Below are 19,308 nucleotides of genomic sequence, written 5' to 3'. Positions count from 1 at the left end.
GCCACCGCATCATAACTTTTCTGTTATCATTCTGGAACATTATGTACTTTCCATTTGAGCTCCCAATGAAAACATGACTCATTACAGAAGTCACCCTACTCTTTTGCATTTACATTCAGCTTCCTACTTTTATATTCCTGTGTCATGTGTCTGGTCCAACCAATCAAAAAATGCTTATCAAAAGAAGGCCTCGTTCTGCTCTTGCTCTGTGCTGTACTGGCCCAGCTTCACTCAGAGTGGAATAGGGTCCCAGACCTCAGCTGGTCAGGAGCATTTTTACTTACTGGTGGTTGGCTGAGATGTATTTCTACCAGCCCATAAGTCATTGTACATAAGTAGATTGAAGGCTAAATGACTTGGTTACTTAATAATTTGGTTACTTAATGACTTGGTTAGTTAAAGACTTGGTTAATTACACACATTTTCATCGAGGAACACAATCCCTCATTCTTCTCAGATTTGTGAAAAGTCGTCTGCAAACAGTAGCACACGTGTGGATAAACAGTTACTTGTCTAGCAGAACACAGAGGGTGTTCTTTAACGGAAGCCTCGCAAACATAATCGAGGTAGACTCAGGGATTCCCCAGGGCAGCTGTTTAGGCCCCTTGTTTCTTTCAATCTTTACCAACAACATGCCACTGACTTTGAGTAAAGCCAGAGTGTCTATTTATGCAGATGACTCAACACTATACATGTCACCTACTACAGCTACTGAAATGACCGCAACACATAAAGAGTTGCAGTTAGTTTCAGAGAGGGAGTGGGAAGGAATAAGTTAGTCCTAAATATTTATACAACTAAAAGGATTGTATTTGGGACAAATCATTCACTAAACCCTAAACCTCAACTAAATCTTCTAATAAATCATGTGGAAATTGAGCAAGTTGAGATGACTAAACTGCTTGGAGTAACACTGGATTGTAAAACTGTCAGGGTCAAAACATATATATACAACAGTAGCTAAGAAGTCTGGACGCACTATCTTGTCTCATCGCTACAACTCCCGTACGGGCTCGGGAGAGACGAAGGTCGAGAGCCATGCGTCCTCCGAAACACAACCCACTGCTTCTTAACACAGTGCGCATCCAACCCAAAAGCCAGCCGCACCAATGTGTCGGAGGAAACACTGTGCACCTGGCGACCTTGGTTAGAGTGCACTGCGCCCGGCCCACCACAGGAGTCGCTAGTGCGCAATGAGACAAGGATATCCCTACCGGCCAAGCCCTAACCCAGACAACGCTAGGCCAATTGTGCATTGCCCCACGGACCTCCCGGTCGCGTCCGGCTGCGACAGAGCCTGGGCGCGAACACAGAGTCTCTGGTGGCACAGCTAGCACTGCAATGCAGTGTCCTAGAACACTGCGCCACCCAGGAGGCTGCCTATTGTATTATTGACTGTACGTTTGTTAATTTTATGTGTAACTCTGTGTTGTTGCTTGTGTCGCACTGCTTTGCTTTATCTTGGCCAGGTCGCAGTTGCAAATGAGAACTTGTTCTCAACTGGCCTACCTGGATAAATAAAGGTGAAATAAAAATTTAAATAAAAAAAACAGACATCGCTTTCTGGATTGAGTTTATCTCTAAATAGATGTGTATTTGTATTTATTATGGATCCCCATTAGTTCCTGCCGAGGCAGCAGCTACTGTTCCTGGGGTTTATTATGGATCCCCATTAGTTCCTGTCAAGGCAGCAGCTACTCTTCCTGGGGTTTATTATGGATCCCCATTAGTTCCTGCCAAGGCAGCAGCTACTCTTCCTGGGGTTTATTATGGATCCCCATTAGTTCCTGCCAAGGCAGCAGCTACTCTTCCTGGGGTTTATTATGGATCCCCATTAGTTCCTGCCAAGGCATCAGCTACTCTTCCTGGGGTTTATTATGGATCCACATTAGTTCCTGCCAAGGCAGCAGCTACTCTTCCTGGGGTTTATTATGGATCCCCATTAGTTCCTGCCGAGGCAGCAGCTACTCTTCCTGGGGTTTGTTATGGATCCCCATTAGTTCCTGCCAAGACAGCAGCTACTCTTCCTGGGGTTTATTATGGATCTCCATTAGTTCCTGCCGAGGCAGCGGTTACTCTTCCTGGGGTTTATTATGGATCCCCATTAGTTCCTGCCGAGGCAGCAGCTACTCTTCCTGGGGTTTATTATGGATCCCCATTAGTTCCTGCCGAGGCAGCAGCTACTCTTCCTAGGGTCAAGCAAAATTAAGGCAGATTATTTTTTTTAAGATTACAATACATTCACAGATTTCACAACACACTGTGTGCCCCCAGACCTCTACTTCACCACTACCACATACAGTATGTACAGTACTAAATCCATGTATATGTGTGTGTATAATGCGTATGTTATCGTGTGTGTGTGTTTGTGTTGCTTCACAGTCCCCACTTTTCTATAAGATATATTTTTATCTGTTTATTAAATATGATTCTACTGCTTGCATCAGTTACCTGATGTGGAATAGAGTTCCATGTAGTCATGGCTCTATGTAGTAATGTTGCCCCTCCCGTAGTCTGTTCTGGACTTGGGGACTGTGAAGAGACCTCTGGTGGCATGTGTTGTGGGGTATGTATGGGTGTCCGAGCTGTGTGCCAGTAGTTCAAACAGACAGCTTGGTGCATTCAACATGTCAATACTGCTCATAAAAACAAGCAGTGATGAAGCCAATCTCTCCTCCACGTTCAGCCAAGAGAGACTGACCTGCATATAATTAACATTAGCTCTCTGTGGACATTCGAGGGCCAGCCGTGCTGCTCTGTTCTGAACCAATTGCAAAAGTCCCTCTTTGTGGCACCTAACCACACGACTGAACAGTAGTCCAGGTGTGTCAAAACTAGGGCCTGTAGGACCTGCCTTGTTGATAGTGTTGTTAAGAAGGTAGAAACTAGGGCCTGAAGGACCTGCCTTGTTGATAGTGTTGTTAAGAAGGCAGAAACTAGGGCCTGTAGGACCTGCCTTGTTGATAGTGTTGTTAAGAAGGTAGAAACTAGGGCCTGAAGGACCTGCCTTGTTGATAGTGTTGTTAAGAAGGTAGAAACTAGGGCCTGTAGGACCTGCCTTGTTGATAGTGTTGTTAAGAAGGTAGAAACTAGGGCCTGTAGGACCTGCCTTGTTGATAGTGTTGTTAAGAAGGTAGAAACTAGGGCCTGTAGGACCTGCCTTGTTGATAGTGTTGTTAAGAAGGTAGAAACTAGGGCCTGAAGGACCTGCCTTGTTGATAGTGTTGTTAAGAAGGTAGAAACTAGGGCCTGAAGGACCTGCCTTGTTGATAGTGTTGTTAAGAAGGCAGAAACTAGGGCCTGTAGGACCTGCCTTGTTGATAGTGTTGTTAAGAAGGTAGAAACTAGGGCCTGTAGGACCTGCCTTGTTGATAGTGTTGTTAAGAAGGTAGAAACTAGGGCCTGTAGGACCTGCCTTGTTGATAGTGTTGTTAAGAAGGTAGAAACTAGGGCCTGAAGGACCTGCCTTGTTGATAGTGTTGATAAGAAGGTAGAAACTAGGGCCTGAAGGACCTGCCTTGTTGATAGTGTTGTTAAGAAGGTAGAAACTAGGGCCTGAAGGACCTGCCTTGTTGATAGTGTTGTTAAGAAGGTAGAAACTAGGGCCTGAAGGACCTGCCTTGTTGATAGTGTTGTTTAGAAGGTAGAAACTAGGGCCTGAAGGACCTGCCTTGTTGATAGTGTTGTTAAGAAGGTAGAAACTAGGGCCTGAAGGACCTGCCTTGTTGATAGTGTTGTTTAGAAGGTAGAAACTAGGGCCTGTAGGACCTGCCTTGTTGATAGTGTTGTTAAAGTTAGTGAGGGAGATATAAGTCTCCAACTTCAGCGATATTTGCAATTCGTTCCAGTCATTGGCAGCAGAGAACTGGCAGGAAAGGCGGCCGAAAGGAAGTGTTGGCTTTGGGGATGACCAGAGAGATATACCTGCTGGAGCGCGTGCTACGGGTGGGTGATGCTATGGTGACCAGTGAGCTGAGATAAGGCGGGGCTTTACCTAGTAGAGACTTATAGATGACCTGGAGCCAGTGGGTCTTGCGATGAATATGTAGTGAGGAACAGCCAACGAGAGCGTACGGATGGCACTATGATAGACTGCATCCAGTATGTATTTTTTTTGTCAATTTTGTATGTCTGTTCTGTCTGTTCTGTTGGTCTGTTCTGTTTGTTCTGTGTGTCTGTTCTCTATGTCTGCTCTGTCTGTATGTCTGTTCTGTCTGTCTGTTCTGTTCTGTCTGTTCTGTCTGTTCTGTCTGTCTGTCTGTTCTGTCTGTTCTGTCTGTCTGCTCTGTTCTGTCTGTTCTGTCTGTTCTGCCCGTCTGTTCTGTGTGTCTGCTCTGTCTGTCTGTTCTGCCTGTCTGTTCTGTGTGTCTGTTCTGTATGTCTGCTCGTCTGTATGTCTGCTCTGCCTGTCTGTTCTGTTTGTTCTGTGTGTCTGTTCTGTATGTCTGCTCTGTCTGTCTGTTCTGTCTGTCCGCTCTGTTCTGCCTGTCTGTTCTGTCTGTTCTGTGTGTCTGTTCTGTATGTCTGCTCTGTCTGTCTGTTCTGTCTGCCTGGTCTGTCTAAACAAAAACGTTTTTTGTTTGTCATTATGGGACATTGTGTGTAGATAGATGAGATACTTTTTATTTCTTATTATCCCTTTTAGAATATGGCCGTAACGTAACAAAATGTGGTACAAAGTCAACGTGTCTGAATACTTTTCCGAATGAACTGTACGTATGTATTTCAGTGTGGAGGAGGTAGGAGCAACAGGTATATAGCCTTCCTGCAGGAATCTGGTTCCTCCCAGTGTAATTACAGAGCTATCTATCTCTCTGCCTGTCACAACAGCTGTCCCTGGCTTACTTCGGTTAGAGAGGAGGCCTTGATTAAACACACAAATCCCCCCCCCACACCCAGGGTTAGCATGCAGCCTAACACACAAGGGGGATGGGGTTCCACTCTACCCTAGCATGCCATACAGGGCTCCACGCTTCCTGTCCCCACACCTAGTCTGGTAACATTCATTACACACTCATTACACACTCATTACACACTCATTACACACTCCGTACACTCATAGCCGGTGTAAGTAGTTTAGTAGTCTTTTTACCCACGCTGCAGACGGATATTATCTGTGCTACTTTTGTGAGAAAAAAATAATATTTAAAATTATTTTCAAAATGAATATTATTTATTTATTTTTTTATCCAATTTTTCAGAGGGTGTTGCAGCACCCTCTGCAGCCCTACTTCCCACAGCTAAAGCTAACACTCACCTCCTAGCATAGAACACCATGCAGGGCTGAGGCTCTACGCATTTACACTAACATGCTAACACACAGCTAAAGCTAACACTCACCTCCTAGCACAGAACACCATGCAGGGTGGAGGCTCTACGCATTTACACTAACATGCTAACACACAGCTAAAGCTAACACTCACCTCCTAGCATAGAACACCATGCAGGGTGGAGGCTCTACGCATTTACACTAACATGCTAACACACAGCTAAAGCTAACACTCACCTCCTAGCATAGAACACCATGCAGGGTTGAGGCTCTACGCATTTACACTAACATGCTAACACACAGCTAAAGCTAACACTCACCTCCTAGAATAGAACACCAGGCAGGGTTGAGGCACTACACATTTACACTAGCATGCTAACACACAGCTAAAGCTAACACTCACCTCGTAGCATAGAACACCATGCAGGGTGGAGGCTCTACGCATTTACACTAACATGCTAACACACAGCTAAAGCTAACACTCACCTCCTAGCATAGAACACCATGCAGGGTGGAGGCTCTACGCATTTACACTAACATGCTAACACACAGCTAAAGCTAACACTCACCTCCTAGCATAGAACACCATGCAGGGTGGAGGCTCTACGCATTTACACTAACATGCTAACACACAGCTAAAACTAACATTCACCTCCTAGAATAGAACACCATGCAGGGTTGAGTCTCTACTCATTTACACTAACATACAGGACCCTATAGCACTGTAAGGCCAGGGATTGGTCTGCACACAGCTAGCCTGATGCTCCAAGCTAGCTCCAGCTAGATAATGATTAGGTTGTTGTTGTCATCTATACAGTTTCTATAGAGATGCTAAAGCAACATACAGTTTTACACTGACGGCCAAACCCGGGACGACGCTGGGCCAATTGTGCGCCGCTCTAATGGGACTCCCAATCACGGGCCGGTTGTGATACAGCCTGGATTCGAACCAGGGTTGTATGTGGTGACGCCTCAAGCACTGAGATGCGGTGCCTCAGACCTCTGCGCAACTCGGGAGCCCAAAATAGCAGTGTCACCATCATGCATCTGCCACTGACGTGTATGTTAACTGGGTGTTAAACGGAAAGCAAAAGTATAAACGGGAAAGTACTCTATTGCAACTGATAAGGTATTGAAAAGGGGAAGTGGAGTTATTCACTGCAAATACTGTGTTTCCCTAGTGCCCTATACTGGCCTCTGCCCTCTACTGTGTTATGGATGTGTAAGTTAAACCAGCCGCGTATGTCCGACACGCGATCTCTTGCTCACAACATGTTGTAATTTAAGTCAACTTGACGATGCAGAAGGCTGGCTTGTGACTCTTAGTTATCGTCCGATCTCAGGGCGGGGGGGGGGGGGGGGGGGGGGGGGGGGGGGGGGTGAAGTCACTGCACGTTGACTAGCTCTCACTATGATGATGATGATAAATAACAGTTATGTATAGTCAAGTGTTGGCTCTTCCTCGTATGGACTGGTTCTGTCTCCAGGTCTCTGCTATCAATGTGGGTTTACTGGAGCTCAGCAGCAGAGCTAATATTGAGCTCTAATGGGCAGCTATAGCAGGGTTAGGGCTGGTATTGAGCTGTAGCAGGGTTAGGGCTGGTATTGAGCTGTAGCAGGATTAGGGCTGGTATTGAGCTGTAGCAGGGTTAGGGCTGGTATTGAGCTGTAGCAGGGTTAGGGCTGGTATTGAGCTGTAGCAGGATTAGGGCTGGTATTGAGCTGTAGCAGGGTTAGGGCTGGTATTGAGCTGTAGCAGGCTGATGTAACAGGGTTAGGGCTGCTATTGAGCTGTAGCAGGGTTAGGGCTGGTTTTGAGATGTAGCAGTGTTATGGCTGGTATTGAGCTGTAGCAGGGTTAGGGCTGGTATTGAGCTGTAACAGGGTTAGGGGTGGTATTGAGCTGTAGCAGGGTTAGGGCTGGTATTGAGCTGTAGCAGGCTGATGTAACAGGGTTAGGGCTGGTATTGAGCTGTAGCAGGGTTAGGGCTGGTATTGAGCTGTAGCAGGGTTAGGGCTGGTATTGAGCTGTAGCAGGGTTAGGGCTGGCATTGAGCTGTAACAGGGTTAGGGCTGGTATTGAGCTACAGCAGGTTTAGGGCTGGTATTGAGCTGTAGCAGGGATAGGAATGGTATTGAGCTGTAGCAGGGTTAGGGCTGGTATTGAGATGTAGCAGGGTTAGGGCTGGTATTGAGATGTAGCAGGGTTAGGGCTGGTATTGAGCTGTAACAGAGTTAGGGCTGGTATTGAGCTGTAACAGGGTTAGGGCTGGTATTGAGCTGTAGCAGGGTTAGGGCTGGTATTGAGCTGTAGCAGGGTTAGGGCTGGTATTGAGCTGTAGCAGGATTAGGGCTGGTATTGAGCTGTAGCAGGGTTGGGGCTGGTATTGAGCTGTAGCAGGCTGATGTAACAGGGTTAGGGCTGGTATTGAGATGTAGCAGTGTTAGGGCTGGTATTGAGCTGTAGCAGGGTTAGGGCTGGTATTGAGCTGTAGCAGGGTTAGGGCTGGTATTGAGCTGAAGCAGGGTTAGGGCTGGTATTGAGCTGTAGCAGGGTTAGGGCTGGTATTGAGCTGTAGCAGGGTTAGGGCTGGTATTGAGCTGAAGCAGGGTTAGGGCTGGTATTGAGCTGTAGCAGGGTTATGGCTGGTATTGAGCTGTAGCAGGGTTAGGGCTGGTATTGAGTTGTAGCAGGCTGATGTAACAGGGTTAGGGCTGGTATTGAGCTGTAGCAGGCTGATGTAACAGGGTTAGGGCTGGTATTGAGCTGTAGCAGGCTGATGTAACAGGGTTAGGGCTGGTATTGAGATGTAACAGGCTGATGTAACTGGTTTAGGGCTGGTATTGAGGTGTAGCGGGCTGATGTAACAGGGTTAGGGCTGGTATTGAGCTGTAGCAGGCTGATGTAACAGGGTTAGGGCTGGTATTGAGCTGTAGCAGGCTGATGTAACAGGGTTAGGGCTGGTATTGAGATGTAACAGGCTGATGTAACTGGTTTAGGGCTGGTATTGAGGTGTAGCAGGCTGATGTAACAGGGTTAGGGCTGGTATTGAGCTACAGCAGGGTTAGGGCTGGTATTGAGCTGTAACAGGGTTAGGGCTGGTATTGAGCTGTAGCAGGGTTAGGGCTGGTATTGAGCTGTAGCAGGGTTAGGGCTGGTATTGAGCTGTAACAGGCTGATGTAACTGGTTTAGGGCTGGTATTGAGGTGTAGCAGGCTGATGTAACAGGGTTAGGGCTGGTATTGAGCTGTAGCAGGATTAGGGCTGGTATTGAGCTGTAGCAGGGTTAGGGCTGGTATTGAGCTGTAGCAGGGTTAGGGCTGGTATTGAGCTGTAGCAGGGTTAGGGCTGGTATTGAGCTGTAGCAGGGTTAGGGCTGGTATTGAGCTGTAGCACGGTTAGGGCTGGTATTGAGCTGTAACAGGCTGATGTAACAGGGTTAGGGCTGGTATTGAGCTGTAGCAGGTTAGGGCTGGTATTGAGCTGTAGCAGGCTGATGTAACAGGGTTAGGGCTGGTATTGAGGTGTAGCAGGCTGATGTAACAGGGTTAGGGCAGGTATTGAGCTGTAACAGGCTGGGGCAAAACAGAGGTTTGGTCCTGGGCCAGACCCAGGGTGCCACACGCACGCAGACAGCTCCTCCCTCCTCTACCTCCTCCCTCTGTCTCTCCCCTCTGCCTCTCCCCTCTGTCTCCCCCTTGTAGGTTTCCACACCGTATCTATGCGCATGTCTACTACGGTTCACTTTTCACTTCACTTTTCCACACCCTCTCTCTCTCTCGCTCTATGTAACATGTGACAGCACTCTTCCTGTCCCTGCCTCCCACATCCCCTCTGCACCTCCTCCACCCTCATCCACCCTTCCCCTCATCCACCCTTCCCTTCCCCCTCTCTCTGTACTATATATATTTTCTCTCCATTATCTGGTCTGTCTCTGTCTGACTTATAACTGTGTGATAAAATGCCTGGTATAATGGATGGTGTTTAGAGGCATCAGTGGCTTGTCTCTGCTTCGCTCTACAAACCAGGAGGAATGTTCCTGCTCTACTCTGCCATGAACCACATATAGACTAGATATGATACACACAGAGTGGTTTCTTATAAGGCAAGCCCAAACAGTATAAGGTGTACAGGTGGAATGGCTGGCTACTTGTTAGACAGGCAGCAGTTAATTGTATACTGTAGAGCAGAAGGACATGTAGGCTTCCCAGAGCTGAAGGAAACCCCAATGGTTGAAACACTACAGTTGATTCAAGTCAGTTTGTTGATTTACTTTTTTTTTCAACTAATCACATTGATGCTACGCGGCTACGGTACATTGATGCTACAGTACATTGATGCTACAGTACATTGATGCTACAGTACATTGATGCTACAGTACATTGATGCTACAGTACATTGATGCTAAAGTACATTGATGCTACAGTACATTGATGCTACGCGGCTACGGTACATTGATGCTACAGTACATTGATGCTACGCGGCTACGGTACATTGATGCTACAGTACATTGATGCTACGTGGCTACAGTACATTGATGCTACAGTACATTGATGCTACAGTACATTGATGCTACAGTACATTGATGCTACAGTACATTGATGCTACAGTACATTGATGCTACGCGCTACGGTACATTGATGCTACAGTACATTGATGCTACGCGGCTACGGTACATTGATGCTACAGTACATTGATGCTACGTGGCTACAGTACATTGATGCTACAGTACATTGATGCTACAGTACATTGATGCTACAGTACATTGATGCTAAAGTACATTGATGCTACAGTACATTGATGCTACGCGGCTACGGTACATTGATGCTACAGTACATTGATGCTACGCGGCTACGGTACATTGATGCTACAGTACATTGATGCTACGTGGCTACAGTACATTGATGCTACAGTACATTGATGCTACAGTACATTGATGCTACAGTACATTGATGCTAAAGTACATTGATGCTACAGTACATTGATGCTACGCGGCTACGGTACATTGATGCTACAGTACATTGATGCTACGCGGCTACGGTACATTGATGCTACAGTACATTGATGCTACGTGGCTACAGTACATTGATGCTACAGTACATTGATGCTACAGTACATTGATGCTACAGTACATTGATGCTAAAGTACATTGATGCTACAGTACATTGATGCTACGCGCTACGGTACATTGATGCTACAGTACATTGATGCTACGCGGCTACAGGTACATTGATGCTACAGTACATTGATGCTACGTGGCTACAGTACATTGATGCTACAGTACATTGATGCTACAGTACATTGATGCTACAGTACATTGATGCTAAAGTACATTGATGCTACAGTACATTGATGCTACGCGGCTACAGGTACATTGATGCTACAGTACATTGATGCTACGCGGCTACGGTACATTGATGCTACAGTACATTGATGCTACGTGGCTACAGTACATTGATGCTACAGTACATTGATGCTACAGTACATTGATGCTACAGGTACATTGATGCTAAAGTACATTGATGCTACAGTACATTGATGCTACGCGGCTACGGTACATTGATGCTACAGTACATTGATGCTACGCGGCTACGGTACATTGATGCTACAGTACATTGATGCTACGTGGCTACAGTACATTGATGCTACAGTACATTGATGCTACAGTACATTGATGCTACAGTACATTGATGCTAAAGTACATTGATGCTACAGTACATTGATGCTACGCGGCTACGGTACATTGATGCTACAGTACATTGATGCTACGCGGCTACGGTACATTGATGCTACAGTACATTGATGCTACGTGGCTACAGTACATTGATGCTACAGTACATTGATGCTACAGTACATTGATGCTACAGTACATTGATGCTAAGTACATTGATGCTACAGTACATTGATGCTACGCGGCTACGGTACATTGATGCTACAGTACATTGATGCTACGCGGCTACGGTACATTGATGCTACAGTACATTGATGCTACGTGGCTACAGTACATTGATGCTACAGTACATTGATGCTACAGTACATTGATGCTACAGTACATTGATGCTAAAGTACATTGATGCTACAGTACATTGATGCTACGCGGCTACGGTACATTGATGCTACAGTACATTGATGCTACGCGGCTACGGTACATTGATGCTACAGTACATTGATGCTACGTGGCTACAGTACATTGATGCTACAGTACATTGATGCTACAGTACATTGATGCTACAGTACATTGATGCTAAAGTACATTGATGCTACAGTACATTGATGCTACGCGGCTACGGTACATTGATGCTACAGTACATTGATGCTACGCGGCTACGGTACATTGATGCTACAGTACATTGATGCTACGTGCTACAGTACATTGATGCTACAGTACATTGATGCTACAGTACATTGATGCTACAGTACATTGATGCTAAAGTACATTGATGCTACAGTACATTGATGCTACGCGGCTACGGTACATTGATGCTACAGTACATTGATGCTACGCGGCTACGGTACATTGATGCTACAGTACATTGATGCTACGTGGCTACAGTACATTGATGCTACAGTACATTGATGCTACAGTACATTGATGCTACAGTACATTGATGCTAAGTACATTGATGCTACAGTACATTGATGCTACGCGGCTACGGTACATTGATGCTACAGTACATTGATGCTACGCGGCTACGGTACATTGATGCTACAGTACATTGATGCTACGTGGCTACAGTACATTGATGCTACAGTACATTGATGCTACAGTACATTGATGCTACAGTACATTGATGCTAAAGTACATTGATGCTACAGTACATTGATGCTAAGTAAATTGATGCTACATAGCTATTGATGCTCCGCTACGGTACATTGATGCTACAGTACATTGATGCTACGCGGCTACGGTACTTGATGCTACAGTACATTGGAATGCTACGTGGCTACAGTACATTGATGCTACAGTACATTGATGCTACAGTACATTGATGCTACAGTACATTGATGCTAAGTACATTGATGCTACAGTACATTGATGCTACGCGGCTACGGTACATTGATGCTACAGTACATTGATGCTACGCGGCTACGGTACATTGATGCTACAGTACATTGATGCTACGTGGCTACAGTACATTGATGCTACCTACAGTACATTTATGCTACGTGGCTACAGTACATTGATGCTACGTGGCTACAGTACATTGATGCTATGTGGCTACAGTACATTGATGCTACGTGGCTACAGTACATTGATGCTACAGTACATTTATGCTACGTGGCTACAGTACATTGATGCTACAGTACATTGACGCTATGCGGCTACAGTACATTGATGCTACAGTACATTGATGCTACAGTACATTGATGCTACAGTACATTGATGCTACGTGGCTACAGTACATTGATGCTACAGTACATTGATGCTACGTGGCTACAGTACATTGATGCTACAGTACATTGATGCTACGTGGCTACAGTACATTGATGCTACAGTACATTGATGCTACAGTACATTGACGCTATGCGGCTACAGTACATTGATGCTACAGTACATTGATGCTACAGTACATTGATGCTACAGTACATTGATGCTACAGTACATTGATGCTACAGTACATTGATGCTACAGTACATTGATGCTACAGTACATTGATGCTACAGTACATTGATGCTACAGTACATTGACGCTATGCGGCTACAGTACATTGATGCTACAGTACATTGATGCTACAGTACATTGATGCTACGTGGCTACAGTATATTGATGCTACACGGCTGCAGTACATTGATGCTACATGGCTACAGTATATTGATAAATAACAAGAGAACACTGTTGTCTCAACTGTTTCTCTCTCCACCTGCTCTCTCTCTGTGTGCCCCAGATAAGAATGTCACCAAGCACCAGATGCTGTTTAACCTGAATGAGATGAGGTCCAGCATTGGGGACTACCATCTACTCTCCAGCGCTGAGCTCCGCCTGCTCATCAAAACCACTAACATCCCGTCTGGCAGTGAGCAGCGCCTGGAGCTCTACAAGGGGCTGGGCGACAGCAGACGATACCTGGGATCACGCTTCGTCACCAACAAGTGGAGTGACCGCTGGCTGTCTTTCGACGTCACTGAAACCCTCAAGGAATGGCTGAAGGGGACCGGTGAGTCCAGACAGATAACAGTCTGTAAGTCAGGTCATAACCTGTATAAGTCTGGTCATAGCCAGTGTAAGTAAGGTCATAGCCAGTGTAAGTCATCTGTAAGTCAGGTCATAGCCTGTATAAGTCAGGTCATAGCCAGTGTAAGTCAGGTCATATCCAGTGTAAGTCAGGTCATAGCCTGTATAAGTCAGGTCATAGCCAGTGTAAGTCATCTGTAAGTCAGGTCATAGCCAGTGTAAGTAATCTGTAAGTCAGATCATAGCCAGTGTAAGTCATCTGTAAGTCAGGTCATAGCCAGTGTAAGTCAGGTCATAGCCAGTGTAAGTCAGGTCATAGCCAGTGTAAGTCAGGTCATAGCCTGTATAAGTCAGGTCATAGCCAGTGTAAGTTATCTGTAAGTCAGGTCATAGCCAGTGTAAGTCATCTGTAAATTAGATGATAGCCAGCCCAGTGTTGTGACTGTGTCTCGGAATCTTCAGTCATTTTTGGAATTAACATAAAATCTATGGCAATCTATTCTAACTTTGGTCATTTATACTTGAATATTTATATATATTTTAAATGTATTCATATATAGTTTTTTTTTTTATGTCTGAGTTTCTAGTAGATAGACCATGTGGTTCTAGAGAAGATAGATTCATTAATGAAAAAAGCATCTAATTAACATTGGCATTATTTTCAATTCACTTTGCAACTCTTCCAACTTTTAACTTTTAACCCAATTGACCACAAATACATACTGACATAGGGGGCAATTCCGACATGATTTAAGCACGTATAAATGCACTTTCTCTCTGTGCATATTCTGACCTTGAATTTAAGCATGAGAGAAGCATGCTATTCACCCGCTCTTCGTTTGGAAGGGGGGGGGGGGGGGGGGGGGTAGAGATGTAAGAAATTAAATTGTGTCTACCGATACGCTGTATTCTGACCTTGACTTCAATCCCTTATAAATCCCCACCATCTTTATGATCGATGATTTTGAGAGTGAAAACCTGAAATAAATAGAGGAATATAGAGTATTTCACACATGGCGCTTTTCTTTCATCCACGAGACGTTTTGATTTTTCTGGAGGAGGGGCGGGGGGCAAAGTCGAGTATACCCAGGTTTAAACTGCCCTATAATCAGTGACAGTTATAAATGTATGTGGGTATAACTGACGGTAGCTGCCCGAAAGTGACTAATATTTAACACCATACACATTGTAAAAATGTGTATTAAATAAAAATACAGTAAAAAGTCTGGGTATATAATTAGAATATTCTAGAAATCATAAATCAACTCGTTTGGCGCTACACTGTAATTTACGCATGGCTACAGTACAGAAGCCTATTGTACAGAAGTCTCCAAATTTGATCCCCAAGTTATAAGGCAAGAATTTCATCAACTTCACTGTGGAAAAGGTCATGGGTCGATATGCTTCAGTTGGCTGATCATATATGACTGGTTTTCACACGTGTCTCCAGCGATCATAAGGTAAAACAGAGCTAAAACAACTGTAATTTATATTTACAATCCCCCTTAATCCAAACGGCTTCCCCATTTACCTAGTTCCTATCAATAGCTCTTATCAATGTGTAAATAACAGTGCATTAAAGAATGGTGTTATTTCTATCAGGAAATATACAGTAGACGCTGTTCCACTCGTAAACCGACAGGTTGCTCTCGAATTTATTCATCGTTTCATCGATCATAAAGATGGTGGGGATTTATAAGGGAACGAAGTCAAGGTCAGAATACAGCGTATCTGTAGACACAATTTCTTACATCTTTACCCCCCCCCCCCCCCCCCCCCCCCCCCCCCCCCCCCCCCCCCCCCCCCCCCCCCCCCCCCCCCCTTCCAAACGAATAGCGGGTGAATAGCATGCTTCTCTCATGCTTAAATTCAAGGTCAGAATATGCACAGAGAGAAAGTGCATTTATACGTGCTTAAATCAGGTCGGAATTGCCCCCTATGTCAGTATGTATTTGTGGTCAATTGGGTTAAAAGTTAAAAGTTGGAAGAGTTGCAAAGTGAATTGAAAATAATGCCAATGTTAATTAGATGCTTTTTTCATTAATGAATCTATCTTCTCTAGAACCACATGGTCTATCTACTAGAAAATCAGACATAAAAAAAACTATATATGAATACATTTTTCTTTTAAATATTCAAGTATAAATGACCAAAGTTAGAATAGATTGCCATAGATTTTATGTTAATTCCAAAAATGACTGAAGATTCCGAGACACAGTCACAACACTGGGCTGGCTATCATCTAACTTACAGATGACTTACACTGGCTATGACCTGACTTATACAGGCTATGACCTGACTTAAACTGGCTATGACCTGACTGAGTCGCACGCTGATTAGTTTGCATTTCCTTCCTCTGTCACTTGTGGTTGTCGTGTGGTGGTTCCCTGAGGATTGCTAGCCAATAGGGGATCATATTGGACCATGTAGCCTATTGGAATCATTATGGAACTCAGACCACACTTAGCAGGTTAAACCTGGAGCCTGGCACGCGGTTCACAACGACTGGACCTTCACAGTTCCTTGATTAGTGAGGATTATCAGGTTGGATTTATATAGTATATAAACTACTGTTCAACCCCTATTGTACACTTTTCTCACCTTCCAATATTTCATGATTTGAACAATTTAATATTTTTCATGGTGAATTTAACCACTGTATTTTTGATTCACCAATATATTTTGTGCGTAAAAGCTCTCCAAACCTTTTTTGTTGTTTTGTTAGTGATTCATAAACACTTTCCTAACCCTAAAATGATATACAAGATCAGAGTATTTTAAAAATCAACCAATCGGGGTGCTGAATAGGAGATGAATATGCATGTATTCCCATGGCTTTGGTTCATTAAAAAAAATAAAAAAACAAAGACAGGAAGTGAAATGCCATACGCTGCTACTCCCAGGTCATGATGCTCCCAGGTCATGATGCTCCCTGGTCATGATGCTCCCTGGTCATGATGCTCCCAGGTCATGATGCTCCCAGGTCATGATGCTCCCAGGTCATGATGCTCCCAGGTCATGATGCTCCCTGGTCATGATGCTCCCTGGTCATGATGCTCCCAGGTCATGATGCTCCCTGGTCATGATGCTCCCAGGTCATGATGCTCCCAGGTCATGATGCTCCCTGGTCATGATGCTCCCTGGTCATGATGCTCCCAGGTCATGATGCTCCCTGGTCATGATGCTCCCTGGTCATGATGCTCCCAGGTCATGATGCTCCCAGGTCATGATGCTCCCTGGTCATGATGCTCCCAGGTCATGATGCTCCCAGGTCATGATTCTCCCAGGTCATGATGCTCCCAGGTCATGATGCTCCCTGGTCACGATGCTCCCAGGTCACGATGCTCCCAGGTCACGATGCTCCCAGGTCACGATGCTCCCAGGTCACGATGCTCCCAGGTCACGATGCTCCCTTGGTGTTTGGCATCCATCTTTCATTAATCCCTAATATTCTGATCGGTTCTGTCCATGTATTCTAATGAGTCTGTGGAGGAAATTATAATTTAAAGATACACCAACTTTTAAAGGGATGACTTTATTAAGATAAATGTGCTGAAAACCCCATTGAATGGAAAACACCACGAGAAAATATGTTGGCCAGCAAGTGGGAGGGTTCTTAGCAGTTGAATGAAAGGTATTGAGCGCGCGCAAGGGAACCACGCCTGCAAAGCCCATTTAAAAAGTGAGTCTGTACACCAACTACTGAGAAGAGCTTACGAAAGGCGTACATACGTGAGTCTGAGTCGAACCCAATTTAAATATTAAATACGAAAAACGTTGATTTCATGCTGAACCCTCTCATATTAAACACCAATAGTAGATGGTTTATATTTAGGATAATGTTTATTTCATGCTGAACCTCTCATATTAAACACCAATAGTAGATGGTTTATATTTAGGATAATGTTTATTTCATGCTGAACCCTCTCATATTAAACACCAATAGTAGATGGTTTATATTTAGGATAATGTTTATTTCATGCTGAACCCTCTCATATTGAACACCAATAGTAGATGGTTTATATTTAGGATAATGTTTATTTCATGCTGAACCTCTCATATTGAACACCAATAGTAGATGGTTTATATTTAGGATAATGTTTATTTCATGCTGAACCTCTCATATTAAACACCAATAGTGTTCACTAAGTAGATGGTTTATATTTAGGATAATGTTTATTTCATGCTGAACCCTCTCATATTAAACACCAATAGTAGATGGTTTATATTTAGGATAATGTTTATTTCATGCTGAACCTCTCATATTAAACACCAATAGTAGATGGTTTATATTTAGGATAATGTTTATTTCATGCTGAACCCTCTCATATTAAACACCAATAGTAGATGGTTTATATTTAGGATAATGTTTATTTCATGCTGAACCTCTCATATTAAACACCAATAGTAGATGGTTTATATTTAGGATAATGTTTATTTCATGCTGAACCTCTCATATTGAACACCAATAGTAGATGGTTTATATTTAGGATAATGTTTATTTCATGCTGAACCTCTCATATTGAACACCAATAGTAGATGGTTTATATTTAGGATAATGTTTATTTCATGCTGAACCTCTCATATTGAACACCAATAGTAGATGGTTTATATTTAGGATAATGTTTTACACAGCTTTGTCATTTTTTAAAAATCATCTTATTTAATTATTTAATATATTTTACATTTGATAAGGCCACTCAGAGGACGAGAGGTAATTACAGACACCTGTACAAATCTGGAGTACCCAAAATGGCCACTAGATGTATTTTATAGATTACATAAAATCCTTGAAAGATACCACCATTTTGGTAGTTTTGCTGGTAAACTTAGAAAGTTTCCATCACTGTTACCCTCCCTTTGCAACGCTACCTGTGTCTCTGCTCTCGTTGTGTTTCAGAGGAAGAGCAGGGCTTTGAGTTGAAGCTGTACTGTGAGTGTGGTAAACCCATGGAAAAGTTCCTCTTCAGTATCTCCGGGTTGGACAGCGGGGTACGAGGTGACGTGGCTGGTCTAGCCAAGAACATGAGGAAGCCTCACATCTTGGCCATGTCCATCCCCCAGAACTACAGCTCACAGCTCACCTCCTCGCGTAAGAAACGGGCCATCGCTACAGACGACACCTGCACAGAGTAAGGACTGCTGCGTCTGTCTGTCTGTCTGTCTGTCTGTCTGTCTGTCTGTCTGTCTGTCTGTCTGTCTGTCTGTCTGTCTGTCTGTCTGTCTGTGTCTGTCTCACCCTAACATCTTCCTCCCTTCTGTTCTGCAGTAAAACAGAGAACTGTTGCGTGAGGAAACTCTACATCGACTTCAGGAAAGATCTGGGCTGGAAGTGGATCCACCAGCCAAAAGGTTACCATGCCAACTACTGCATGGGCTCATGCACCTACATCTGGAATGCTGAAAACAAATACTCTCAGGTACAGTTCTAGAATACTCTCAGGTACAGTTCTAGAATACTCTCAGGTACAGTTCTAGAATACTCTCAGGTACAGTTCTAGAATACTCTCAGGTACAGTTCTAGAATACTCTCAGGTACAGTTCTAGAATACTCTCAGGTACAGTTCTAGAATATTCTCAGGTACAGTTCTAGAATATTATCAGGTACAGTTCTAGAATATTCTCAGGTACAGTTCTAGAATACTCTCAGGTACAGTTCTAGAATACTCTCAGGTACAGTTCTAGAATACTCTCAGATACAGTTCTAGAATACTCTCAGGTACAGTTCTAGAATATTATCAGGTACAGTTCTAGAATACTCTCAGGTACAGTTCTAGAATACTCTCAGGTACAGTTCTAGAATATTCTCAGGTACAGTTCTAGAATATTATCAGGTACAGTTATAGAATACTCTCAGGTAGAGTT

The 19,308-nt window shown here is 44.1% G+C and overlaps 1 protein-coding gene across 1 annotated transcript in view; it reads left to right on the top strand.

Moving 5' to 3' along the window:
- tgfb1a (transforming growth factor, beta 1a) overlaps nucleotides 1–19,308 on the top strand; it is a 43,012-nt gene that overhangs the window by 12,944 nt on the left and 10,760 nt on the right. The window contains exons 2-4 of the mRNA XM_036961610.1: nucleotides 13,157–13,426; nucleotides 18,344–18,575; nucleotides 18,713–18,863. Coding sequence (XP_036817505.1) covers nucleotides 13,157–13,426; nucleotides 18,344–18,575; nucleotides 18,713–18,863 — 653 coding nt within the window. The remainder of the gene's footprint in view (nucleotides 1–13,156; nucleotides 13,427–18,343; nucleotides 18,576–18,712; nucleotides 18,864–19,308) is intronic.

Source organism: Oncorhynchus mykiss, chromosome 24, assembly GCF_013265735.2.
Source record: "Oncorhynchus mykiss isolate Arlee chromosome 24, USDA_OmykA_1.1, whole genome shotgun sequence".
Taxonomy (NCBI): domain Eukaryota; kingdom Metazoa; phylum Chordata; class Actinopteri; order Salmoniformes; family Salmonidae; genus Oncorhynchus; species Oncorhynchus mykiss.
This window is presented reverse-complemented; position numbering and strand designations above follow the sequence as displayed.